We start from the raw sequence: 27,878 nt of genomic DNA, 5'->3' as shown, positions 1-27,878 counted from the left end.
ATTGCTATTAGAGCAGACAATAATTTGTTTTATGCAGAGAAATTATTACATGGTGCCTTGTAAGCTTCTGCTACGTTGAGAGATCACACAAGGAGTATCAGTAATATGAGCCATTTTTTCTACTGACTAGCTCTGGAGGTTCTTGCTTAGTCTGTTGTAGAAGATGTCGTGTGTTCTTTGCATGCTGCCACAAACATCCCCAAGGGCTACAGGGCTCCTCATCCTGGAGGGCTGTTTCTTAAATTCCAGACTGCTATATGGCAATTGCAAACCACAGCTATCCTGCCTGTTTGAAATGAAGGCATTTCAGGAACCTTAAAAATGAAGATTGAAGAGAGTCTAAAAGCAGAAATTAAGAGTGAGAAGACAATAGTTCAAGGATGGATGTGTAGGAAAGCTGAGGTGGTAGAAGATACAGGGATCACAGCATCACACATTATGCTGGGTGTGTTTCAAGAACATTAGTTCAAGAACAGTCTCCATTCCCCAGATGTGCTCATGTCTACATCTTAAATTATAAAACCACTAGGGACTCTGAAGAGACATTAATGTCCATTTCCTTAAATTTCTTCCCCAGGTAGTGATGAGCCATGATATAGGCTTTATAGACATGCTGCGATCATAAGAGGTGAACCCATCAAGTCCTGGTTGATCACCATGTTAATGAGGGAGAACTGATGACTTACTGAAGTAAGGGAAACCAGATGGATAAAAACCAAACTATCCCTTAAGGGAAACTTGATTCCAATTGTGCCAGCACAGGAACAAAAGCACAGTTTGACAATGTGAAAATAAACACAATTTGTCATTTTGCAGCATATGAACACTTCTTCAGACAAAATGACTATCTGTTCTCAAAGTTGCATCCCGTAAAGTTTGGCATTTCATCCCTCTTGTAATGATTGATGGACTGGCAGCAGTCTGCCTGAAGGAGCAGTCTTAGTATTGGTGAATGTATGCCAGGGTCATGAATGTTGGAAAAACAGTGGGTTTTGGTCCAAATCAACCTCCATCTGAATCCTAGCTAGCATATGGGCCACCACTGCTTATTTCCCGTTGCTCTCTAAGGTGGTCCAGCTGTGTGGTTACAGTTGTCATGAATAACACGTTAGTCTGAGACACATTGTGCCAAAAGCACTGTTGGGTACTAAGTACCTCGTTAAATTAAGGCATTTTTGGACCAGAATGTAACGAAGAGCAGGAAACTCTCTGGAGACTGGCTTTCAGTTTGAAGCTATGACAGATGAAGATGTTCACCTGTGAATCCAAAACTAACTATTCAAGTGTGAGACCAATTTTAGCTAAGGTAGAAAACCCAACTAAAAAGCTCTAACATTTTAAAAGAAAGAGAACGATTATGCGAGCTTATATGAACAGAAAGAGCTTTGGCAAAGCTGCAGAGGAGCAAAATATGGAAATGAGTGGTGAGACAAACTTCTGGGCTGCCGGGATAAAGGAATGCCACGAGATGCAGGATGAGATGAAGTGTGAAGGCAGAATACAGAAAGTGTGGGCCATTGTGGTATATAGAAAAGCACACACAGAAAAGTGAGTTAACAACCCCACGACAGCTAGAAATGTTGACAGTCTCTTGGGATTCAGCCAGGCATGGGAATGCTTTACGTCTCAGGGCTAACTTAGCTCTGATTTTGAAAAGTTCCTCAAGCAATGCAACCAACATTGCCCACAAATCACAAGACGTACTCAGGGTGAGGAATTGCCCCTGTTTCCCCGTGCAAACGATTTACAAAATGCAAACCGAACATCAGGGCTGGAAGTACGTCAGTGCTTCTTCTTAGAAAACACAGATTCATTCCCTCAATATGTTCAGTAAAAAGAGGCAACAAAGATTAAAATAAGCCACAGAATCCCCCAAATTTCCCCAAATTTGACATCCAAGAATAAGCACAAGAGGATATTGTTAATAAGGAGCAAATTGCAGATAGCTGTAAGAAGGCTGTCAGCAAAGCCCAAAGGGACGACTGGCGATGCCTGAGCAGTGGCTACAGTACACTTGGAAAATGGAAATGGAAAATAAATGGAAAATAAGTGGCTGAAAACAAAGTATAACGTACAATCAAATCTTATCTCCTTTGCTGCTGTCCTACATTTCCCTGATAATATTGATATTCACTGTGGTGGCACAAGGACACTTAGTACTTTTGGCAGCAGTTGTGTAATGACTGAAGAGAATTTAAAGGACAGCAGCCAGACGCTGTGATGTGCTTTATTAGCTCCCACATGTGCAGGTGAGGTGAATCTTCAGGAAATGAGCTCCACTGCCATGGATTTTCTAACATGACTCAAGGTCTCAAATAAAACCTTATATGGAACAAAAGGCCGTCATAGTGTTTTAAGGAAGTTTTTGGCAAGGCATCTTTCCTGCATCTGTTCGGTTCTTACACAGAAACACAAATGCACAACATCTTTGATGATATTCGCCCAGCCGAAAACAGAAGATCGGCTGCTGATCCTGCATATACCCATGTGAATGAAAACTAACTGAGCCGCTGTAGGCACTTCCCCGAATGCCTTCTGGTGCAAGTAATTGACAATTTGGATATGCTTTAATAGGCTGTATACACACAAGTATTCAGGGTGTTACGTCCTGAATTGCTGAATGACAAAGTAAAATTTGCTTGATGAGTAAAATAGTTCACGCCAGAACTAGAAGTCAGCATTCAACAGCAGACTGCAACACCCAGATGGGCTACGTATCTCCTTCTCCTACCTGGCCAAGCTCCTGGGACGATGGCGAGTGTCCATAGATGTCTGGTGGAGGTCAGTTAAGATGTCATATCTGAGCCACGGGAAATTCAAGAGCAGTAGAAGAGAAAAGGGTGGGTCAGTGACATGAAGGTCAAACTGCCCAAGCAGGAACCTCGCCGGTGGCTATTTATGGCTGTGAAATCAGCACTCAAGTCAGCGGAGACAGCTCTGCAGAAATGCGGCGTGCGAGCTCTACGCTATAGAAAAAAGTAATGCAAGGAATATAGCAACATGCCTTTAATGCTGTGGGCCAGGGACACGGGGCAGGAGAAGCTGGGAGCTAGTCCAGCAAACAGGGGTTCAGATAGACTTTATAGAGGAGCAGCAAGGAGACAGTGCACACAGTAAAAGGAAACAAGATCAGACCCTATCAAAGTGCAGACGAGTTGGTGAAAGACTATAATGTCCTACAATAAATACTTGAGAACGGTGGTATAAAACAGCCTTTTCTCTCATACAAAGTGGATGATAAATACAGATGGGAGCATTAATTGGTATAAGAAGATAAGAGAAAAAGTGGAGTAAGGTTAATTGGAGGATCAAGCTGGTGGGACTGAGCATGTCGATGACAAGCTAAACTGAGAACTGTTCCTAGAGAAAGCGTGCTTTTGCCAGACTGGAGGGGAACGGAGACAGCTAAGAATAAAGGCCTGTGTAAAAGCAGAGCACAGTCCCCTGCCAACATCAGCTAATTTGCAACCGCGTGGGCTGGGCGAAGCTGACAGCTGCGCCCCGCGTGTGCGGCAGGAGCGCGGTGCGTCGGGCTCCGCCGCGGAGTCAGAGCCCCAGCGAGGTGTTAAACGCACCAGGAAGGTGTTTTGCATCTCAGACCTTTAAAGAGGAGCAAGACGGAACAGGAGTCAAAAGCGGCTGGTAATTATTCACTTGGCACCAAGGGGACGGATGAAAAGCACGAGGCGGCCAGGGGTCTGCAGGCAGTGCAGGGAGAGAGGGGACTGCGGAAGGGGGAAAGTCTTGTCGCAGCAGAAGATAAGAAAATAAGAGACTTGAGGAGGAGTTTTACTTTGCCCACCAGACAATTGAAAATAGATCAAAAGAAGAACCCAAAGGGTTTCTAAGAGCTGACAGTTCCTACAGAAGAAAGTGGGGCAAATTTCATACATTTCAACTTTTTAAAATAAGGATTTTTTTTCTTTTTTTGTCCAGGAGGTAGAGTGAGAGCAAACAAAGGGAGAAGACCAGCTGCTGGTGTCACTGTGACTGGGTGGGACCAGATTTGAACCCACACAATTGAAACCAGAATCTGGCCCGCAGCTCTGCTCCTTTAAAGCAAGCAGTTGTATCCCTTCCTATTAGAAATAAGAGACTTCTCAAAGTTGTGGAATGAAAGACAGAAGAAGAAAGGCAGGACTTTAGGAGGATAAATACAGTATTATCTTTCCTCTGTCCTGGCATTTGTAGAGAAAGATGGTTAAGATTCGGGATAAAAATCCTTTAAAGACTCAGCTGAGTTGAATTTGTTGCAGTCCGAGTATGGCGTGCACAGCTACTGCTGGTCAGCTCACGTATGGTACCTTGCTAGTTCACGGTTATGGGACCGTGCTCCTAATCTTTCGCCATCCTAAGCGTTTCCTAAGCGTTCATACCTAGGGGTATGACAACAACCCCATGCACGAGCAGTGCACTTCATCGAACTGACTCTCAGGATGGAACAAAAATGCGAACACACTGTCATATGGCAAAAATTTGCCTGACTGTCAGGACTCAAGGGGTGTCAGACAGCGTCTGTCTCAGCAGTGACTTCCAAAAACAATCTATACGGTGAAGTTTCAAGCTTCACAAAGATCTCGCAACAGCCAAACTGCTCTCAAAGCCAGACACCCGATAAATGTGTACTTAACCTCCCGAGGTTTCTTGCTCTGCTGGCTCCGCTCGCCTCGACAATGAAGGCAGCGTTACAGCAGCAATGTGGGGTAGCAAATTCGCATGCGGTGTGTTTTACGCACCGCCTGCATCCAATAGTGCATGATTTCCTCCGTAATGACACCATTAGAAATCTTCTAGGAGAGGCTCGCAGGATCTGTGCTTGTCTGAGCAACTTAAGTACCGGTCTATGAAATTCTCAGCAGGAAAGAAGTAATTGAACTCTGGACAAATTAATGTAGAAAGTGCCAAGTTAGAGAAAAAAAATCTAATTCTGTTCCCTGTGGTCCGAGTGCCGACTTCAGAACCGCAGTACCCTGCACTTGACCATCAGCACCATATAGCAAATTTTGGAAGTAAACGTGGATGGTAGGCACATCACCCATTCCTCTTTTCAAACGTTATTTTATGACAAGAAGAATGAAGGGGAAAAAAGTTACGTTAGTGGCTTCATTTGCTGTTGTGTCAATCCACTGAGATAGTGTAATTTTACTGGTGAAAAAACAAAGACAAGAACACAGTGTACACATAGACTGCACTATGAATTTTGTGGAGAGAAACATTTTTTGGCATGTCTGATCTCCTTTGCTCACTATAGCTCAAATCATACTGCAGAAGATTTCAGAACTTGTCAGCAGAGAAATCTTCCTAAGGAAAAAAATATATAACCGTTTCTCTGCTCCCCCGACAGAGTCCAGCTCTGACACACTCTCACTCACTATAAATAGAGATGCTTCATTTTTGTCAAAGGGAAATGCAAAACTCTGCCATTAAGGAAATTCAGTCCGCATATGGGTTTGGTTAGATGGCCACCGTGTTCAGGCAGCTTCTGTTAAAACAGCCCTTCTCTGAATGCAGCACTTCTCTTGTTGTCTGTGATGTTATCTATTAGTCAGTCTTCTCGGTGCTGATAAATTCAGCAAAGTTGTCATTTAAACAGTCAGGCATTCAAGTGCTGGCAACAAATCATGCTCCTGCTTTGCTCCAGAGCTGAAGCACAGAATTCAATAACAGAATAGATGCAGCACACAGAAGCAGTGGGCTCACTCTCCCCTGTTTCCTTACTAATTGCCTTATTTTTAATATACTGTCAGGTCCTCACAACTTGTATCTCTTGTATCTGGACATGCTGTAAAATGACCTTTAAAAATCTGTTCCTTATTTATCTTCAAATCTTCCCAGAAGACCCACATCTGCCAAAAAGAAACCAGCTGGTCAGCGTGATTTTAGGCCAGAACACTGTTCAGGTATTTACCTACCTGCAGGTAATGGGTGCAGCCGTGGGAGCGCTGCCGAAGCTGACATTCATAGCATTCACTCCATGCACAGACGCCCCTACAGAGAAAACTTTGCTTAACTCTATAAGTAGTGTGCACATGTGTGCACTGAGTATCTGTAGCTGTTCAGTGCAAGACTGTGTTGTGTTGGTTGGGGATCCAAGGAGGTAGCGAATGTTTAGCACCCCGTGAGAAAACAAGAAAGGCTTCTCAAACGAGTTCGAAAACTGGCATTTTGCTGCATAGTCTCACCAGTGAGGGCAGGAGAGAAGGCTGGTAGGTGAAACAGTTAATCGAGCAGTAGCTCTGCAGAAGCTGTTGATGGGGAATGAGGGAGAGCAGCTAGAACCATCTATCCTTATGTGTCTCCCACTGCTATCAAATATCGCCTTCTGTAAGCTCATGCTCAGAGCAGACAGACAAAAATTGCTATTGACAGAAGTACCCCGCAGACAAGGTCCTCTGCTGTAAAGCTGCTAGCATCTTGCATGGTGGAAACCTATTTTAAATGACAACAGAACACTAATGTTATGGAAAGATCTTGTTGTATGTATTTTGCAGTATTACGGGGAGGAGGGAGGAAACAAAAGTAAGGCTTGCCTTGAAAAATATTATCAAACATTGAAGGGCTCTTATCTTCCAGTGCTGAAAACATTTGTGAAAACGCTTCCAGTGCATCGGGGAACGCTGTCACTGATAAATACTAACCATGGGAAATAGCTGTTGGAAAGAAATGGCCTGATGGTCTGGCCAGAAATGATATACTTGCATAATGCATGTTCACAAACAGGGTTTAGCAGAACTTGTATCCTACAGCATTAACCCGTTCTCACTGGTCACAAAATATAGCCACAGTCAACAATCCTGCTAGGGGGACAGGTATGATTATTAAAGGATTATCTGAGCAAGAGCGAGGAGGAGGTGGCATGTCACCAGAAGCTGGGATCACTAACCTGATTTACTGTTGAAAACCCTATGTTCTTTCATACCTCAAACCCAAAAACAAAGCTTACTGTTGACTTAGCCACTACATTCCTCCCCTTACCACATTATCTGAGTATGTCACACTCTAATTATAGTTATCTGAACAACACTTAGTGAGGTTGGGAAGTGCTAACCTTGCAGGTGACAGGTTTGAACTCAGACAGAGGAAAGCACAGACTAACAAACCATTTTTAGTTTCTAAGTACCAACCAAGAGCATGGTGACCAACAGAACAATTTATTTTCTCACAATATCAGCACCACATTAGCAAATTTGCCTCTTCATTATCACTAACCTAAATCCTGAAGTCCTTGCTCAAAATTCAAAATGAAATTATTATGGGGAAAAATGCATTTTAGTATTTGCATTTCTAAAGACATTTAAAACATACAAGTAATCATTCAAAAAAAGGAGTAGTACTTATGGCATCTCATTGGGATATTAGATCTTACTCTCCTGAGGTATCCAGAAGTGCTTTTCAATATTTTAGTATCTGTTAGGCAGTGATTGCAGTTTATTTATCTCTCTCTAGTGTATACAGAAGTAGAAGTTAAATATTCCATCTTCCTCTCCGAACTGTATAAGGGACTACCGCCGTACTCAAACAACGAAAAAAATCTCTTCCACATCATGCCCTGATGTGGTGGGTCCACGGGGGCCTTTCCTGAGCGTGGAGCAGTAGCCACATCTGTACACAGCCTGGAGCCTTTCAGAAGAGCTTTAAGGACTGCTGGCCTTGGGCAGATCCTGGAGAATATTTGTTATTGAATGCTAATAAGAGGCATTCCCTTTTCTGTCACCTCCTGTATCTCATGGCTTTTATCCCTTTTCTATTACTTTACATGCTATGGCATGGAGCTGGGTATTTTACCAAAGCTCTGTTTTGGTGTTGTTTGCTGTAGGCTGGTAAGCAAAGGGATGCTTTCATAGCCAAGCACTCCTTGAATAGCTTCCAGCCTAGCTAGTCTTCATTTTTCCCAAATCTGAGTTTCAAAGTTCATCTATATGGAAAAAGGTGTGTGTTACTTTTCCTAGCAAAACTTTATTTTTGATACATTGTGGATCGACAGAGACCTCAGCCCAGTAGATCACTAGAGCTCTTGATAGCAACTTCAAGCTTCGCTGACATTTCAATAAGCTGCCACTGAGTTATACAGCACCTGTTAAGTTTATGAAAGAAAATTATCCAGTCTGTTGCTGTTATTAGCTATTAAAAGCCATAAATGCTAGAGATGACCCTGAACCAATATCCATGACCTGAACCACAGGAAAAATATTTGGAAGAAAATTTTGGATTCCCAGTCTTTGATACAGGTCCGCATTTCACAGCCATTTGCTATCTCTGTAAAAAGTTGGCCAGAATGGCCAGTCTCATTACCCCTAAAAACTGGAAGCAGAAAGGGAGTCTTGAGCTTCTCTCAAATTTTCAGCTGGGGCTATTTCTAATTATCCTCTCTTTTCACATCTACTAGACTTGATAGCATACTTTCATGTAGACTTGATAGTATACGTTCATGTGAAAGGCTCCAGGTATAAAGCACCTGGAAATTAAGGTCTTTAGCCAAAAGACAGGAAAAGCCTGGACCCTGCTATCAGAGTCCCATGCTGTCCTGCTGATCTGTTCAGTCCTCCAGCGGAAGGGCTCCTGGCTTCATGGCCTCATCGGAAGAAAAAGTTTTGCTAAGGGGCCCATTTCATTCAGGAGTCTAATAACACAAGGTTATTTTACAGAAACCAAAACCATCCATTGATCCGTCAGTACTGCAAACACAAGAGGCTTGGGGAACATTTCAGCCTTGCGCTTTTCGTCTCTTAATTGGTTTTCTGGAAGTGGGACATTTATTTGGGCTCTTGTCCATGCCCGTGCTCTGATATCTAATAATGTGCAAGTTTGCAAAGCAGTCTTAGGTGGAGAGCCCTCTCTCCTTTTTGCAACTGGATGTTTTCATGAAATTTGTGAGATCTCAGTTAGCTGTTATACTTCTATTTTTCTATCAAATTGTGATAAAATCAGCCAACTACCTTAAATGTTATTGGAGAAGGCCATACAGACTGACAGCCTGCCCCACCTATATCCACACAAGCACAGTGTCATTGAAAAGTCCATTTCCACAGGAAATTAGGTTAAGAAAACTCTTTAGATTTTTCTTTAATGAATAGGAGGGAAAAAAATGATACTCTATAGTTCCTTTAAATTGGCACACCACGATGAAGAGGTCCAAAGAAATGACCACCCCAGTCTCAGAGGCCCAGTTATGCTGGGAGAGATTTACTTTCATTGTATGAACTGCCATAAAAATAAGCGCTGGAATCTTTAAAATCTGCATTTTGGATTGCCCTGCTGCAGAGCCATAAGGAACAACAAAGCAGCTGATGGCAAACAAAGGACTGCTGGGGCAAATATGCTTAGCAGCACCAGTTCCCAGCTTAAGTGCTCTTATCTGCCTTGCAGACAGTACAGGTGTGTCATTTCCACATGCTACAAGAGCCACTTGCTTGTTTTTCACAGTCTTTGAAATGCTGTGCAGAGAAAGCCTGAGCTGTTATCATAATTAGAGTAGATACATCATTTACTGGGAGAATTAAATGCACTGTAGTAGCAGACCTGTAGTTGACACTCACTGGGCGCAATTGAAATCTTCTGGATTACGAATGCTTCTGAGAAGATCTTTGTAATCAATGGTAATAGATAGTAAAATAAATCCACAGCTATATCCTACAGACTGCAGCTGTGCTTCTGTTAAAGTAGTATTAACTGATGATTTTTAAATCCTTCTGTCAGCTAGAACTGTAAGCACCAAATACTCCTGTGCAGAAGAGAGCTCATCCTGGGTGATATATGTTCCTGAGCACGAAAGCACTGGTTAATGAATAATGAAAGCATCAAGGCAGAATCACACCTCAGGGCTTCGCTCCCACAGAAAGCTCTCTGGGGAAAAATCCTTGTGTCCCCGTGTAGCTCGCTGTGCAACAGTGGTCTCAGCTATCGCATTGCAGCTAAGACTAGATGTGGCTATGTATAATCATGATATAATATAATACAGAATATTAATGTAAGCCTTTACCCAGATCGACAATGTGCTGAACCTCAAACTGTTCAGTCGGGTGAGGGTCTCATCTAACCGATTCTGGTGTCACCCCTTGAGGTAGAGGTAGCATTCAGCTTCCCGAACGTTGTTGTGTTCAGCTTCAATATAAGAGAAACTGAACAAAAAGAGGAGGTGAAAAGGAAGAATTGCAGAGAGAGATGGAAGATAGAATAGAGAGGAGGATGTAGCAGTGGAGAAAGTGGAAGATGTATAATGAGAAATGCAGTGTTTCTGTAAGGGTACCAATGTGTCCCGGCTGGCACCCAGGCTTTGCTTGCGCCCTGACTTACTGCACAAGCTTCTGGTTAACTGAACAAATATGCCCATTAAAAACTGAACCAACCTTGAGGGGGACTTATGGGTTTAAATTAGAGCAAGAAGATATTTATGGACTTGTTTTCCAAACCTGGAGAGTAATGGAAGAAGCCTCAAACAGCACAACATTCACCAGCTCCAATAAGGGAACCCAACACTTCGCTGGGAATGAGAAAGGAGGGATGTTAAGCACTATATAGTCACTCAGGTTTACCGTAGTAACATCCAGGAGCCCCATCCACAGAGCAGGGACCCATAGCAACAGTCACTGTAGGAACAAAAAGCACAGCTTTGCAAACTCAGTAACCTTGTGAGATAAGCACGATACTGATAAAGTAAAGCACAGAGAGAGAAAAAACTGAAGACAATGGTATTAGTGGCACTGTTAAGAAAAAGAATCCAGGAGTCCTGGCTCTCCCTCCCTAGGGAGAGGCTTCCATCCAAACTGCCTAAGATTCATGACCTAAGAGGTGGTTTCTTGATGGCATAAAAAAATTGGTGACCAACCCTACAGGAGAATAATTTACGTAAACAACCTGGGAGGAAAAGGAAATGAAGGAGAGCTAGCAGAAGCTCATTTATATGGTTCTGTTATGTATGTATTATGTTTGCTTTGTTTTCATTTAGGAATCTACAAAGGACATTGCTTCCGAATCAACCATTTCCCTGAAGACAATGACTATGACCATGACAGCTCAGAATATCTTCTCCGTAAGTTGAAAAGTAATACCTAATACACAGGCTTAACAGAGGTAGACAGAGAGACTTTCCTGGGTATCTCTTCTGTAAAGTCAAACCCAAGTCTTACTCATTACAAGACAGCAGCCCAAACCGGGTGCAAAGAGCAGTGATAATGTAGATCCAGTTTGGACTACAGACAACACAAGCCATGATCCTTTCTTCAGTCAGGGAAACTCACACGATTCTGGTGCCCATCCTCTAAAACATATATGGAAATTTTCCAAAAAAACCCTACAACTATCATTCCCAGATCATTGATCATAGAGAATATTTTACAGAGAGAATATTTATCTGATTAGTGTATCAAAAAGGAGTGTGAGGAGTGAGTTAATAACAGGCAGTGAAGCCTAAATTTCTGGGAGGGTGCATCAAGGAATCTTCTAGTATAATCCCCTCCTCCAAGGCCGTGTCAGCTATCCTTGTCATCTCCGAGGGACATTTATCTGGTCCAAGGACAGAGACTCCCAGCACTAACCAGCCCATTAGGAATGCTTAAACCCAACCTTTAGGCAATTTAAATGTATTACTTCTTGTCCTATCCACTATGGCCACAATGGACAGATTATGCCCTTCTTCTTTGCAGAGCCTCTTATGCCTCTTACGAAAGTTGTATCATGTTCTCCAGTCTCCCTTCCCCTATAGGGGCCAGGCATGTGAACTGGCCATGTCTTCCCTGAATACATGAAATGCTCCAAGTTCCTGCTGACAGCCCAGCTAACTGCCTGCTGGTGCTTGCAATTGCAGAAGTAAAAATGCACAGTGGATACTCTTGTTCTCACTATTTTTTTCCATCACACCCTGCTTCAGCTGGGGCTAAGCAGAGTGAGGCCCTCCCACCAAGAAAGCAGCATGTCCCTGCCTACCGAAATAATCCATGCTCGCTACTGCACCTTATAATGCACATTAACCCACCCAGGCTGCCAACACCCTGTGGAGATTAGTGATGATTGCTATTTTAAGGGGAAACCATGGAAGGAGACCAGAAACTTTGGCCATCTTCCTCCAAGAGGGAGCTGAAGTGCATCACTTTGGAGGAGAAACAAGCCTCATCCTTTGCAGCTGCTGAGCTACCTTCCCATGCAGTGAAATTACTGCTTTTTGGGAAGGAAGCTGAGATTCCTGCAGGTAGCAGCAAGGTTTCGGCATGAATGTGGGTTATGATTTCCCCTGCATGGACAGTTGGCCATTGCTGCTCTGCAGTGGTGTGTCAGACCTCACACCATGTCAGCTACCAGCCTGACCCTTCAAATAAGGGTGATTGATTGTTTCTTTTTCCTCCTGATGACTGTTCATTCAGTTCATACAAAATCTTAGAACCTGAGTGTAAAACTTCATGAAACCTGCCAAATTTGAGTTAGATTTCCCCTTCCACAATGGATTCCTTACCTAGTTGTTGCTTTTGTACGAAAGAGCTGACCACCAAAGCTAAAAGAAATGCCCTTTACAAGGGAAAGAAACTGCAGCTCACAAAGTGTTGGGAAAGCTTCAGGGAGCAATGAATGAGGCTGCTGGCTCATGTATACAGCAAGTCGAAATGCTCTTTAATTATGCTCCTATTAATTACCTGAAAAAACACTTAGGAAACCACTCTGTCCTTCTGCTCATTTCTGGGAAACAGCTTCTGTTTGCTAAGACAGAAAGAAAAAAAATCTCTTAGAAAGGTATAGTTACCAGAAAACCTAGATATTTTTTCATCTTTACTCTTGTCAATTTAGATCAGTCATAGTGCTTGTGTGACATGATTTCAGCGCTCAGTCTAAGGCAAAATAGCAGAGTGTGAGCATGGCTGCATTTATCTTTCATGCAAAGCCTTGGAACTAATGTTAAATTGATACCAAGTCAGCTTTAGGAAAGAAATATCATTAGTAAATGAAAGAGCAATTAAGCAGGATCTTGATAAAAGTGTATTATGCCTTCTTTATTTGGAGAAAATGGAAAACTGGGGAAAACAGTGTACAGCTCCTCAGTAAGACAAGAGATTTGTGCTATCTAAGTGCCGGGGGTAAATCGTTTGTAAGTATCCTTGTGACTCATGATCCTAAACCCTGTTTTCAAAAGTGACTAAGTCCAGACCTGAAAAATAAGTTGGTCCAAGCCTTTATGAGTTCTGCAAAATCAGAATTCAGCTGCTCCCCACCACAAAGGGTAGCTTATCCTCTCATAGTCTGTATAGAAAACAGGACTCTCCTTCTTTAACTTTTACAAGAAAAAACACAGTTCTACTTAAAATGCATGCAGCTGACAGCAGAGATTACTGAAAGGTTGTGTCTCTAACTCCAGCAGTAAAGAGCTCATACACATCTGTAATGGGAACCGAACGACTGTCTAGCTAGACACAAACATTGAGTGTTTTCAACCTGTTTAAAAGGAGATCTGAGACGCTGCTCCCCATTTTTGCCCTCTCTGCAACACCTTGGCAATCTGCTCTCTCCATATCATCTATCATGCTTTTTACCCATTTCTTGGCACAAGTCTTTTGAAGGGATGTGTTGGGGGTAGCCCTTATCATTTTTCGTCTAAGTCAGGCAAAGGGAAAAGCTGTAGTTTCTGTGCAGGCAGATTCTGACCTGTGGAGGGGAGGGCACCACAGCCGCATTTTGTGCCTGTTGTGCTCCTGAAAGAGCAGCGTTTTCGACGTTCCAGCCTGCTCCACAATTACCAATCTAATATGGACATCAGCTAAATGTAAATGTTACAGAGTGTTAGTAGAATCAAGCTGTGGTTCAAACCCTATTGAAATCAGTGAAAAAATGATTTTAGGGGGCTTTGGTCAGGGTGGGAGCAAGAGTCTGGATTTTCCCATTTGTCATTCAGGCTCCTTCCTGGAAAATCAAGCGAATGACAGCCACAGTGACTGCTAATATGTGCAAAGAAGCTTAAACAAGACCCCTTCTAGTCAGTCTTCCCCGATGACAACACACCCCACTCCACGTGTATCTTTAAAAAAATCCCCTTCACGTGTCTGTACAGAGCCCCGCAAGGGGCAGAGCTATTACCCCCCCGCAGGCTGCATGCACAGAAAGCCATCCCAGCCCGGGGGCTGCCACCTACCCCCCGTGCACACACACGGCGTGGGGCAGGGGCTCCTCTCTCCCGCATTTCTGCAACCGCACAGAAATTAAGCTGTCCCTATGCAGCACCACATCGAAGCATGTGTCTATCTCCCTTTGTGGTACGTAAGATTTAAGCTGCTCTTCTTGCCATTGCTCACTCAGAGCCCCAAGAGTTGTGTGAGGACATTGGGGGTCTGGTGTGGCACAGAAGTACAGCCGTAAAGAGGAGGAGCAGGACCCCGGGTTTCGTGTGCATCTCTACAGTTCTGTGCACCTCTTCCCGGTGCTCTGTAGCATCCATGTTTTAAAAGCCCAGCCCGTACGACCGTGCTTACCTTCTGCCTTGCAGAAGAGAATAAAAGCCAGAGCAGAAAGCCGGAGCGCTCAGTCCCGTGGGGAGGAGCAGCACAGCACGCTGCAGTTTCTTCGCGAAAGGAGGTGTCAGAATAGATCGTGGTGCACAACAGTCTATGCAAACAGACAGGATGGTAAACAAGAAAAAAAAGTAGGGGAGAAAGCAGAAACCAGAGTCTCTTAATATTTTTTGATATGCTGTCATTTTATTACCAGTATCAGGAGACATATGTAAATTCTACATGTTACATATGAGCTTCCTTTTACATTCCTGAACTAAAAGTACCCATTTTAGGAAAAAGCCCCACACTGTTGTATGGGAGGACAATACCATATGTTTTGTCTCTCTTCACATTAATTACCTAATAAAGAAAAATTATCTCTGGAGTTTATTACTAGAAGTAGAACAACCGGCACTGTGTATTTGGCATGTCTAGCAAGTTCCTTCTAATAACACCACCAAAGCATTTTAGGAAAGCTTTTTAATTTAATTGAAACCATTATAAACAGCATGAATATGAAATATAAAAAACAAAAAACAGAAGGCTAGGCCACTCTGGTTTTTAAGCCTGTGCTGCTTTTTCGGGTCACTAATAAGCAGCCAGTGATTTGGGGTGTCTTAGTGTCTGAGTGCACAAATGTAATATCCTCAGAGTGGAAGGCTGAATCTTTTCCTAAAAACTATCTCTAAAACCCGACCCAAGAGTCAAGGCACCGTTACTTCTTGGCGCTCATGCTGGGTTATACCCAGGACAACAGAATGCTCTCTCAGCACTCGCCCTGCTTTGATTAGTGACCTTGCACCCTCGTTACTTGGACTTGCCAATTATTGCAAGACACTGCCTGAATAGTAATGCACCAGATTGTTTGAATCGATTTTAGAGCTGCTTCGAAAACGCCCCATCTGCAAAGGGACCCATGTAGCAAAGTTACCAGCTATGGCAGGAGACGTGCTTTTCTCCCTGTAGCAGATCAATACAAGCAAAGGCTTCTCAGCAAGGACTGGCTTTTTTTGTGTGTTTACACCAGCCTGATGGGGCCTGGGTGCAATGCTGTTATTAAATGCCCACTCCTGTCCCTCTTGCAATCCGTGGGTGTTTTGCCCCCAGTTACCGAAGGAATCGGGCCGAGCTCTGGTAAATAGCTGGGTTAGAAAGCAATCCACTAAACTGGGGAAACCACTGCCATCGAAAGTAAAATGAGAAAACATCAGCTATAACATCTGGCCATTTCTCCGTGAGAAGCAGGCACCGCTCGCTGTGCCTGTCGCACAGGAAGACGGCACCCAGGAGAGACTGTGCCATTAACGGCTCCGTATCAGCAAATTGGGCCAGATGGCAGTTTTCTGCTCTCCGTGCTCTCGGCCCTGGGGGTCACCTGCCCTCCGCATGTCCCGGGGTGCTTCCCCCACCGAGGCATCGCTGGGGACGAGCTTCTGCCTCCAGCACCCTGCAGCATCCCCAGCACCACCTTCCTCCCTCCCACCCACCTGCCCCCTCGGTTTTTGGGGCAAGCCTGGTTTTCCACGACGGTGTTCTGCATTTTATCTCCCCTTCTGCAAAGAATCCTCTCCATAAATATAACAATATAACTTTGTTCCTCGATATTCCTTGCAGGAACTACCAAGTTTACCCCGTTTGCTTTTACAACACATTTTCTCTCTTCTGCCTATTTTTCCTCCATCCTTTCATTTCCTCCTTTCCGCTTCCCTTTTGATTGCTTCTTAGCCTGTTCGTGACCCAGTTTCGAAAACTGGCTTGAAGTAGTATTTTGATTTTTTTTTTCAGGGATTTTATAGTCCATGTTGACGAATGGCCTGAAACATACAGAATTTTAAATGATTCCACTTAGCTGTCAGGAAACTGAACACAAACATCTGAGATACACTTGTTAAAATGTCTTCCGCAGAAATCCTAGAGCTCTCAATATCCTTAATATTCAATGAGAGAAAAAGCACTATTAGCTGTGCTAGCCGGTAACATGAATGCTAGACTTTATAAGCTACAATTTGCTCACCTTGTGCATATCCCCATCTGCTAAAGCCGTCCCCAAAGCACTGCATGGTTCAGGGTCACCTCCTGAATTTTTCAGCGCGGCTCCCGGCGTGACGACGCGCGCTGCCCTCTCGCTCGTGCTTTGTCAGAAATGTGGCGTCCGATTGCGGTGGTAACGCCAGGCCTCCTAGGAGAAAGCACCACAGATTTAAGCCTCTCAAACAAGAAGCGAGTACGGCCACAGCTGCTTTGTCCCTATCACATTAACTACCCCTTCGCAGCCTTGGCTCTAAAAAGCTGCCCATAAATGCAGACCCAGCGATAATGCCAGCAAAAGCCAAGGGTTACCTTTGGAGAATTTGCCTTGTAATCCCCACACTAGCACCTGAGGAGGCATCTGAAATGATTATTATCTGTCTTGTTTCTCTTCTTATGTCCCCTCCAGGCATTGTCCGTGCCTCCAGCGTGTTCCCCATCCTAAGCACAATATTACTGCTGCTGGGAGGACTTTGTGTTGGAGCAGGAAGGATTTACAACAGCAAAAACAACATTATTCTCAGCGCTGGGATTCTTTTTGTTGCAGCAGGTATGTTCTCCCTGAAATCGAGTCCTGAGAAGCGCTGCCTTGCTAAATTGAAAATGCAAAAGTGCAGCCAAGGCTTGGCAGAGCAGCGGTTCCTCCCGCAGCAAGGCCACCCGGAATTACCTATCTGGGCCACAGCAAGGCCAGGCTTTCTAAAAGCTCTTAGTGACAACTAGTGCTCTGAGCCCATTTGAGAGGCACGGGAGAAAGGTGCTACCTCATGTCCCAGGCTGCTTCTGTTTCTTGAATTTCCTTCCCACAGTTTAAATTCCTTCAGTGCTTTTTTATTGCAGGTTGGCATCACTGAATCCTGTAAACAGCTTTACACTGTTGATATGTTTATGCCACCAATATGTTTATATCCAAAGGAGGAACTGCTGTTTGCCTTACTCGCTCCTGATGAAAGCAAGCGCGAGGCAAGCAAGTCATATTTAGCATTCAGACCTGATGCAAAGCTTCAAGCTTATGTTTCCCATTGAAAAGCTTGTTGGTATTTCTCTCCCTGTACTCTAACCTGGATTGAGGGCCCTAGCAATGTCACAGTAGGCAAATTTCTTAAGATAAAGATATGTTTTTGAAGCTATAAAATAAGCAAATTCTAGAAAAGCTTTTAGCTTTCCTGGAAATAAAATTTCAGGAAGTTAGGGTAGGTAACATGCAGTTTTTACACTACCTAAAAGGTATTAAAAACTGAATCAGGTGCCTCCTACAGCCAGGGCTTTTTTTTTCTCCTATATGATGGGAGAAAAATTTCACCTGTGATATGTGAGCATGTTTTTCACACTAGAAACATCTCGGAGAGTCAGCCACATTGTTAATACCTTTCCCCAAAGCCCAGATTAAGCACGCTGCATTCAGATGAAAAGTCAGGAGGGTAAAAGAGAACTTATGTTGATCAAGGTGAACAGCCATAGCCCTGAGCTCAAAATGTATTTTTATTATTATTCTGAATGTTAGAACCCCACTAACAATTTTAGCAAGTTCCCATTTGCGACTTCTTTCCCACCATGGCAACAAAGGGACAGGGACAGATCCTGCTCTGCTGAATCCTTTGGGATCTTTGCAGGCAACCGCAAACCACTGTGACCATGTGTATAAGGACACGGCTGGTGTTCAGATGTGGGCCTGCTTTTTTATTTTCAATAAATAAATTAAATCTTTAGCTAAATGAAAGAATAAATAAATTGAATTACATTTCCTGGTCATCATTTTAGAACCATTCAGGTCCAGAAAGCGACATAGTTTGACTTTTGCCTTCCCAGCCACATAACTGATCTATGTTTCTCTCTCCAGGACTAAGTAATATCATAGGGATCATTGTCTACATATCAAGCAATGCAGGTGACCCAAGCGACAAGCGAGATGAGGACAAAAAGAACCATTACAACTATGGTTGGTCTTTTTATTTTGGAGCCTTGTCTTTTATCGTGGCTGAAACCATAGGCGTTCTGGCTGTGAACATTTATATTGAGAAGAACAAAGAGCTGCGGTTTAAGACCAAGAGGGAATTCCTTAAGACTTCTTCCAGTTCTCCTTATGCGAGGATGCCAAGTTATAGATACAGGAGGCGGAGGTCCAGATCCAGTTCTCGATCTACAGAACCTTCCCCTTCTAGAGACATTTCTCCGGTTGGCATGAAGATAGCAAGTACCATTCCCATGAACGAAATTTCCATGTACACTCTTTCCAGAGAGCCCTTGAAGGTTACAACTGCTGCCAGCTACAATGCAGACCAAGAAGCCAGCTTTCTGCAGGTTCATAACTTCCTTCAGAAGGAGTTTAAGGAAGGACTCCATGTCAACATGGTCAACAGGAGAACGACACCTGTTTGAAATACCTTGCTTCCTTATGCTTTTTGAAGAGATATCAAAACATAATGGATCTGTCATGAAAGAGAAGGAGCAATGTTAAAATACCCTCTCACCTCTTTAATTGTGGCATGTGTTGAAGTAGCAAGTGGAGATCCTCTGGACCTACAAAAGATATTACATGCTCATAGCTTTTTTCGAAGCTATTTGGAGTTTGTTTCTTTCAGTTCTTGGTGTCACGAGATGAAGGCAGTTCATGTTCCTGCACTTTTGTAGTGTGTACAATGTCTCAGTGAAACTGCGAAAGACTTGCCACCGGTGTGTTTTAAAGGATTACAGAAGAATTGCTGTATGCCTTTTTTTTCTAAAATTGAGATCCCATACTATAAACTTGCAAATGTAATTTATAACCAAGCCCAAGGATGAATATGAACTACTCCTCAAGTGATCCACTTTCCTTTGACACAGGAGAAGCTTTGCCTCTTTAAAAAAAGAAAAGAGAAAGAAAAGAAAAATATGGCTGAAATTGGCCTGTGCTACTGAAACTGTAGGGCACCCATGTACTGAGTGTTACATGACTCCCTGATGGGGCAGTCTTCAGGGAGTCTTCTCCTTCTGCTCTTAGGCATAGCCATGTGCAGTGGGTGTAAGGCGTCCCTCCAGGCAATGCAGATGAAGGGGGGGGAAAGAGGGTGGGTGCATCTGAAAACACCCAGAAAGGGAAGGATGAAAGTAGGTGGGACTTGAGCATATTGCAAATATCATTTCTTGCCTAACATTTAGAAAACTTGAATTCTCATTACGACTAGCCCTAGTGCCTGATCCTGCAAGGTGCTGAGTGCTGTCAGGAGCAGGCCCCTATAGACTACTTATTGCGAGAGCAAGAAGCAGAGCTGGGCCGGGGTGGCCAGCGCGGGTGAAACCGCTGGTTCCATGCGATTGCATTCCTGTTTTCCTTCCTGCTTCACAAGTGCAACACTAACGCTAAAGGAAACTAAGATATCTAAGCAATGTGTGTAAGAAAATGAAAAGCTAATATGTTTGGACTAGCAAATCTTCCTGCAGCAATGGGAACTGAGCGTTAACATAATGGATGACAACTTTGTATTTTTTAAACTAGAACAAAAAATAATCACCGTTTATGAGATATTTATTAAACTCTTTTTATTATGAATAAGTGCCGCATGGTGCAAGGTATAGTTGCTTTTAGATGGAAACGATGGTTCAACCTAATTTAATTTATTTTGTAATGATGAATCTACTTATGTGCAGAGAGCCCACAAAAAACTCTATGCATCATGTAAGGGCGGGGGGCTAATTTGTACCCATTTTGCTTCTGTACAAGGTTTCTAAAAAGGTCTGAATTTTTTTTCTTTTAAATTTCTACTTTTATTTTTACATTTAGGCTTGGATTCTCAAAGCTCAAGGGTCTGATTCAAAAGTAATTTACTCTGATAGCCGTCCCTTTGCTTTCAGTGACCGCTCGACCAAGCCTTACGAGAATTAGGTGCCCCCGGATGAATTAGGTGCAATGAGAGAGGAGCAGCTAATTCCTTTAGATTCCTTTGAACATACCAGGTCTTCTTTGCCCTGAAAAATCTTTCATACCAGAAGACTAAAGAAGTGGTGACAAGAAAAAAACATGATTTGGAAAGATTGATTCACTGATGGTGGGAGACCTCAGCCAAATTGTTAAAACCTCTTTAATCTTTTAATTTATACTTAATGCCCACACTGTCAGTGACTCTGATATTTTGGATACAAGGCTTTCAGCTAGTGGAACGAAGTCCTCCAGTGAAACCCTGCAGGAGCTGCCTTAACATCCCAAAAGGCAAGTTGAAAAAAACCCCTAGCAAATCCTGCTTAGGCCTCTCTCCCTGAAAGAACCAAGACTCAGTTCTCAATTTTAAAAGAAAGTCTTCTCCTAGTCACATCTATGCTCTGTTTAGCCTTCAGCCTAGCAGGTAGACACATCATTATTAGGGCAAGCAATCGAATGAAGGTGGACTGGAGCTTTCATCCCTGTTTAAGAATTTCCATTCAGGTTAAAACTCTGCTGGGATCCTTTTTCAAACCTCTGAATTCTGAGAGCTAAAATAAATGGAGTGATGGGAATTATTTAAAGGTGGATAAGGTTGTGCTACTTCCTATATCAAGACAGTAGGCAGAAAGGTATTACACAAGGTTTTTAAAAAAATTGAAAAAAGAGGCAGACAAGAAAACTTTTTTTTACCTGCTTTTCAGCTAGGACAACATAAAAAAGTTCTAAAATTATTAAAGTTCTTGACAAAAGGTTTTTTTTACAAAAAATCTTTATGCTTTGAAACAATAAATTATTTCCTACTTTTTGAGACTTCGTAATATTAAAATACTTTGATTAGCTATGATAGAAGTAGAAGTTTGCAATTGAAAAAACCTTCTGTCTCATTAGTGTGTCATACTAAGTGCTAATTAATTTACATCTAATTATAGTCAATGTATTTTTCAAGTGCAATTTCCCAAAACTATTTGTTTCCCACTGTGTTAATAAACTAATAGTTAGAAATAAGTCCTCATCTGTGTTTACTGTAATTAAGAATAAAATCATTCCCTTTAAAACCAGGAGTTAGATGTAGGCTGTCTTTTAAACTCATGTACATTGAACTGAAAGGTGACAGTGTGAGGTTTGGTTTGCTCTTTGGTTTTGTCTTTTAATCATCATTTTCCAGCAAATGTGTTTAAAACCAACAATCTGATTCCAGCCAAAGTCTGAGGCTACTCTAAAGCACTGGTCAGACCTGCAGAGGCATGTGGGGGACGTTTGGACAATACTTTTACACTACGTCCGCAAAACTTCTTACCAAATGTTTTAGGCTGTTCCTCTTAGCTGCTGAGCCAGCTGACCACGCGGCCGTTTTCGTTCAGATCCTCTTCCCCTAGAGTTTGTTCTGATTTCCCCAGCTCTCTGCTCTCCGAGTGCAAGATGTTGAGATACGGACACATTGCCCTGCTTCGGTCTGAGCCAGAGCATTTGCTCATTCTTGAATAGGCACATTTGAAAAATCGAATTAAGCAGGGAACTGTTCTTCATGGTGCGATACACAGTCTGGACAGGGAACAAAGGCACTAGGAGATAACAGGGACCTGGACTTTGGTCTCTCTGTAGGAGAATGAGAGACTGTGATTTAAAGCTCCGTAAGTCATGGTCTTTGTCAAATTACAGTGCACTGTTTTGTTCAACCAAAGCAAAAAATGTAGTTTCATTTGAGATTTCCAGTGAAAAAACTCCTCCAAAAATCAGTCTTTTCCTGTGGAAAACTTTGATTCTGACAAAACTGAAAAATTTGCATTCCTACACATGAACAGTGTCTTTCTCTGTGGATAGTCTATCTGAAATAAATTACATTATTCTTGGACTTTGAAACCACACAGTGATAGTTAAAAACAAAAATCATCTGTTCCTCCACATCTCTTTGTTCCTCTCTGGACAGCATCTAATACGAATTAGCCCCACTTTCTGAATAAGGCCCACAGATATCATCATCATATCATTAACAGTAATCCGTCTTTTGATATTATCTTATAATATACTATAATTCTCTATAATAGCAGACCTAAAAAGAAATGCTATTGGATCAGATTTGATTTGCTGAGAAACAAAGTTTCAGGTGTATTGTAAGCTCTCTCTTCCTGGTTTCTTATAAAGAATAGTAGTAAAATGAGAAATTGCTTCATATGCCCATGTTTCTAACAATAAACTATTTTTATATTTCCTTTTCTTTCTTTATGTATCACATTTCCACAAGGGCTAATATACCATGTCCCTTGAGGTTACATTTCTGTCTGCAGTTCTAAAATGCTATTTCCACTGTGCTTCAGTTCTACCAGTATAATCACAAGTGTGTATAATGTACTTAATCCTTAATTTTTAAATAAACCATTTTAAATGTATTCTTTTTTTGTGTGGAAAAAGGTATATAGATTTTAACTTCCAGATTCTCTGAGCTGAGATTTCTGTGTTTATTCTTTCGCTTTTCTACCTATTTTGATTGCAGCTGGGAATGTTATCGGAAGCCAGGATATGAGAGAAAAATATATTCTTGTGGTATCCCACAGACCAAGAATCTCCAAGACAAAGTATCTTCACAACATTTCCAGGCATTTGGGTAGGAAACTAATGGAAAAGCTTCCTGGTTTCTGAAAGCTTTTCGAGCTTAAACCCAGCCCACAAAGGAAATGCTCATTTGTGACCGTTTCACTGGAAAGCAATGTGGCAGTTGTGATGACGTGCTAACATGCCACATAGTTTTCAGAAATGTTTGCTAATTTAATGTGCCTCTGTTTTAGGTGCCCAGTTTGAGACAGTTTGGGTCTTGGTTGCCAGGGGCACTGCAAATCACCATCAACAAAAATAAGTCAATGTATTTTGAAATCTTAGCCCCAAGCCTGTTTTCCCTCCGTCTTAAAAGGTTTCACGTGAATTCTTTTCTGAGCATCCTTCTCTCCCTGCTCTTGCTCCCTGCCTTCTGAAGAAAGCCTCCCTCCTCTATCCTGCATGGTGAAGCTCTCTCAAAGTGTTGCTCTGATCCTGGTTATAAAATCCCCAGCTGTACAAACTTGCTGAACGCCAGTCAGGAGTTCAGCAGCCTCTCTTCATTCTCAAACATCCCGAACCATTCATTTATCAGAGACAATATTTCTTCTTCAAAAACTTCTTTTAACTGTACCTTCACATTTCCTAAGCCTCCAGATTCTCTTTAAAGATGAAGAATGCATGTGTATCTATATCTGTCTCCCTCTCCCTGTACATATGATCAATTGGCATGTCTGGAAGGAGGCAGGGGATTAATCTTTTTAAATGCCTCCACACCCAGTAGTCAAGCCATTTAAAGCTGCAGCCCAAAGCTTGTCTGCCTGGCCTTGAACTAAAATAAATAAAGGCTGTTCCCACACTGCTGAGCAAGGCTGTGGGTAAATAGTGATCCTTTGAGTTGTGGCTACCCTGCTGTGAACAGAAATTAATGAGATGTATCAGAAAGGGAGCTTATCTGAGCCAAGATGGGAGTCCTTATGGCTTTTCTGTTTGGGAAGTGGAAAAGCCTCCAGCGAGAAGGATGTGGCATTTCCTTGGGAATAGGTAAACTAGTCAACATAGGAGGTGCTGAAAATAAAAAGGAATGAAGAGTGTTCTGCACCTGTCTGCGAAACAGCTCATCTTACAGCAGCAGTTGGTTTGCTTCACCAGAGTTAAAGAGACCACTTACCAGAAAAGCATGCCAGGAAAGGCTTTTCATTATTTTAGGAGGATGAAGCTGCAAATAAAATGTTCAAGCAGTGATAGAGATAGTCAGTCCTAAAGAAGTATTCCCAGTGCTGTGTTCAGAAGGGCTGCAGAGCTGTTACCAAGAAAAGGCGTTGTTATGTTGAATGGGTTGTATCTCCCTCTCGTTATCCATAAGAGTCTATTAAAAAACACACACACGCACACACAAACTTTTCCCTTGTCCTCAGTGAAGCAAAGATTTCAGCCCAAGAATTAGGGAGCTTTTGGAGGGTGCTGTTTGCTGTGCCCTGAAGTATCTGCTACATAGAGCCAACCTGATTAACAGGGGCCCCACCACAGCAGTGTGATGAAGGCTAGGAAGCTTGAATATTGCTAAGGAGATCCCATTTTAAGTAGGCTGTTTATAGGGCTGATTTGCTGAAAATACGTTTGAGCTGAGAGCAGACCAGGCCCAATCTTTGCCACTCTGAATAGCCCTGAAATTTGGAGAGGTTTAGATTCAAATTTTGCATTACAGGCCCCTCTCTAAATCAGAACTAAAGTAGTTTAAAAACATAGACATATCACATAAAGAAAATAACACAAGTGCCCTGGATTCAACAGACCGTAGGGGGCTTTCCTTGCACGGCACTGCATTAGCTATTCTCTTTCACATCCCCACACATGCTCAGTATGAATTTCCCTTCGTGTCAGCAAGGGACACAACAGACATTTGAAGACACAAGTCTAGCGACTTACTTGCTGCAGTGTGTCAGCCTAGAGAAATGACTGCCCCTGCCAAAATGGATTATTCTTCATTTTAATGCATAAAATAATTACTTCAGAGGCCTGTGCAAATATGTAAAGCCAAAGAGACTGGCCCCCACAAATGCCTGTAATCAGGGGTAGTTTGTGCTTACCTGATAATGGTCTTTTATGTAGTTCTGCAAGAAAGGAGCTGCAGAATTTGATTAATCTGGTTGCGGTAAGAACTGGGTCTGTTCTGGAAGGAATACGGAAAAGTACAAACTTTAGGGAACAGACCCAAGTCAATGACTCTGCCAGGGACAAAAGAATGCAATAGCTGATCTTGAGACACCTCATTTAGCATTTTCTGCAGGAGAGAAACATAACCATGTCTCTCACACTTACTGCTGCTAAAGTGCAACTAATTATAACCCTCTCTGCTTCCCAACAGGTCCTCATTAATACTCTGTTTATATTTCATATGATATTGATTTTTAAATGTAGCTACTTGCCAGCTGAAGCAGGGAGCCTGCTGGAACTGTTCAACAGAAGTTTATGTGCTGCAGTCTTCTAGATCTGCAGGCAGGTTTTGGTGTTCCTTAGTTTTCTGCTCCTCTGGAAGCCAGTTTTGCGTCTGCATTTGTTAGATACTCACCAAGCCACAGAGAAGACAGTAGGGACCACGAAGCTGCCTAGGGAGGCCAGTTTAACCTCCAAGGTGGGATAAAAATTCCCTGTAGATTTGGGAAGGGGGCTAAGCCTTTTGGAGGCGAGGCAAGCCTTTCGGAGCCCGCGCAGCACATTCCCAAGCCAAGTGGCATGACTGAATCCCTGCCAGCAGTCCCAAAACACACCCCGAGGCTCTGCCACAAAGAGCAGAAAGCAGCACCTGAGTAGTGCAGGTACATCTGCTCTTCTAACAGAGCCACAGAGCTTGCATGGAACAATATCCCCATAAAATATTTTCTCTCCCAGGCACTGCTGGCCACAGGCCATGTTTTTAGGCCAGGGACAATGACTCACCTTACCTTAGATGAATTTTCAGCCTCCAGGGAAGCCTCAACATCATGCACTGAAGTTCATCGAAGCTTTAGCTTGTTCACACTCTTGGGTCCTCTCTGCAGACAAGAGGGAGGGAAGGATGAATTTTCCCTTTGTCTTTTTGCTTTAGTTGTTTCCTGGTTATTATTAGAAAAATCAGAACAAAACAAAACCCAGAGGCTTATCCAGATTGAGGTACCTGAATGAGAACAGAAGATGTGATTCTTGCCAACACAGGAGGAGACACAAAAACCAGCAGCAACAAAAAAATTAATGAGTTCCCATCCCTACAGTCCTTATAGGTTACAATTTTTCTAAAGCACGATCACTACCAGTTGCTTTCTCAGCAACCAAAAGCTTGCTTTATACCCACACTTGCAAACACGCATGAACTTTCCCATGCTCACCTTGCTGGGGACCTGTGGAGTTTCTAGTGTCAAGGAAGTAAAGTCAAGATGCAACTCATAAAATCGATCAGTGTCTAGTGAAATTTAACAAGAGTCTACTTCAAAAGAGAAGGCATTACATTTTTAATGCATTGTTTGTCTGTTTTAAAATCTGTTCCCTTTAGGCTTTTCTGCTTTCATGAGAACTCTTGGCTCTGGTTAAGAAAACAGAAACGTAAGTCTCCATAATATTTTTCTGTGTGTGTCACTATTCCATTTTTACACCTCAAAAGACATGCTGTTGTTCAGCTATTTGAACCATAACTCCTTTGGCCAAGGGACAACTATCGCACATGTACAGCCATCCCTGGGAATCCCACCAGTGGACTAACACAGGCCTTCCTCGGTCTGCTGCAGCCAACAGCCTCACTACCCCTGCTCCACACACAGCCGTCGCTATCAGAGTGCCAGTGCCTGCTTGCCATCTGCAATACGCAGTGCCTTTAATCCCCGGATCCAAAAGTGCTTTGCAAATACTATACCACCACTCTTGTGACGTGAGGAAGTTTTATCCCCCCACCCAGGGGAGGATAAAAGCCAAAGCCCAGATTCTCAAAGGGATTTGGGGATGTGCCTCTAATCAGTGTTCATTAACTAGCATTGTTCAACAGCAACGATAAATGATATGCCTAATGCCTTTGAGAAACTGAGACCACGTACCCAGGGCTAGACCATTTCTGCGTAACTGCAGTGCCTAATCCCCAGGGAGAGCTGCCATCAGCACGAACACCCAGGAGAGAGAGGTGCGTACTGCAAAGTCATTGGTAGCCAGGGACTGGGGTACCAGTGAATGAACACAGAAGAGGCCCAAGCACCTCGTCTTTTCAGTAACATCTAAGTGTAGTTGATTTAGACGCCCATCTTGAGGGGTGCATGCTGCTCTGCTCTTTGGTGCCTGGCTGATCCAAAACCTCCCAACTGGCCTGAGAGGTCTCTACTTTGTTGGACAGGTCATAACTGGCGTCTTCTCCCCTTGACAAAAAGGGCAGAATGGGCTTTGCAGAACAGCCTCTTGGCCGGGTCCTTCTGAGTGCACCTTCTAGCACTCCAGCCCTGGATCTGCTGCTGCTTTGCGAAAATAGAGAGATCAGCCTCTGTTACTCTTAGCATAAAATTTCCTTGGGAATTGGTATAAACGACTCACTCCATTGAGTGCCTTTCTCGGTGAAGCTGTAAGCAGGTGTTGTTTAGGACTGTCATGCCTTCACCTCGAGTGAGTCACTCTGTACTCGGCCAGGGGCTGAATGAGGGCTCACCGCCAACCTACGCTGGCTATTTCCATGCTCACGGGTCCGGTTTCCTCACAGCCTTTTTGGATATTTGGGATTCCTAAATGCAAGAGTCCTTTCTGAAGCGCGTGGCTGCCAAATCGTACATTTGTTCTCAGGACCTCTTCAGCTGCTTCAATCTGATCCTCTCTCATACTTGATACTCAAGGTGGGGTTTCTAGCCATTTTCCAAGACCAGCTCTGGAGAGATTTCCAAAAAGCAAACTCCTTTAGGGAACAACTCTTCGGGAAGAGGTCACAGGCTCGATTCAGACTATTTGAC

General features: G+C 43.0%; 1 protein-coding gene across 1 annotated transcript in view; it reads left to right on the top strand.

The window, feature by feature from the left end:
• Positions 1–22,781, top strand: part of CACNG4 (calcium voltage-gated channel auxiliary subunit gamma 4) — a 44,884-nt gene extending 22,103 nt beyond the window's left edge. The window contains exons 2-4 of the mRNA XM_026099115.2: positions 10,946–11,029; positions 16,906–17,046; positions 18,337–22,781. Of these exons, the coding sequence (XP_025954900.2) occupies positions 10,946–11,029; positions 16,906–17,046; positions 18,337–18,875 (764 nt within the window). The 3' untranslated portion in view covers positions 18,876–22,781. The remainder of the gene's footprint in view (positions 1–10,945; positions 11,030–16,905; positions 17,047–18,336) is intronic.
• The last annotated feature ends 5,097 nt before the right edge of the window (positions 22,782–27,878 follow it).

Source organism: Dromaius novaehollandiae, chromosome 18 (genome assembly GCF_036370855.1).
Source record: "Dromaius novaehollandiae isolate bDroNov1 chromosome 18, bDroNov1.hap1, whole genome shotgun sequence".
NCBI lineage: Eukaryota > Metazoa > Chordata > Aves > Casuariiformes > Dromaiidae > Dromaius > Dromaius novaehollandiae.
The sequence above is the reverse complement of the archived record's forward strand: the minus strand, read 5'-3'. Positions and strand labels throughout refer to the sequence as shown.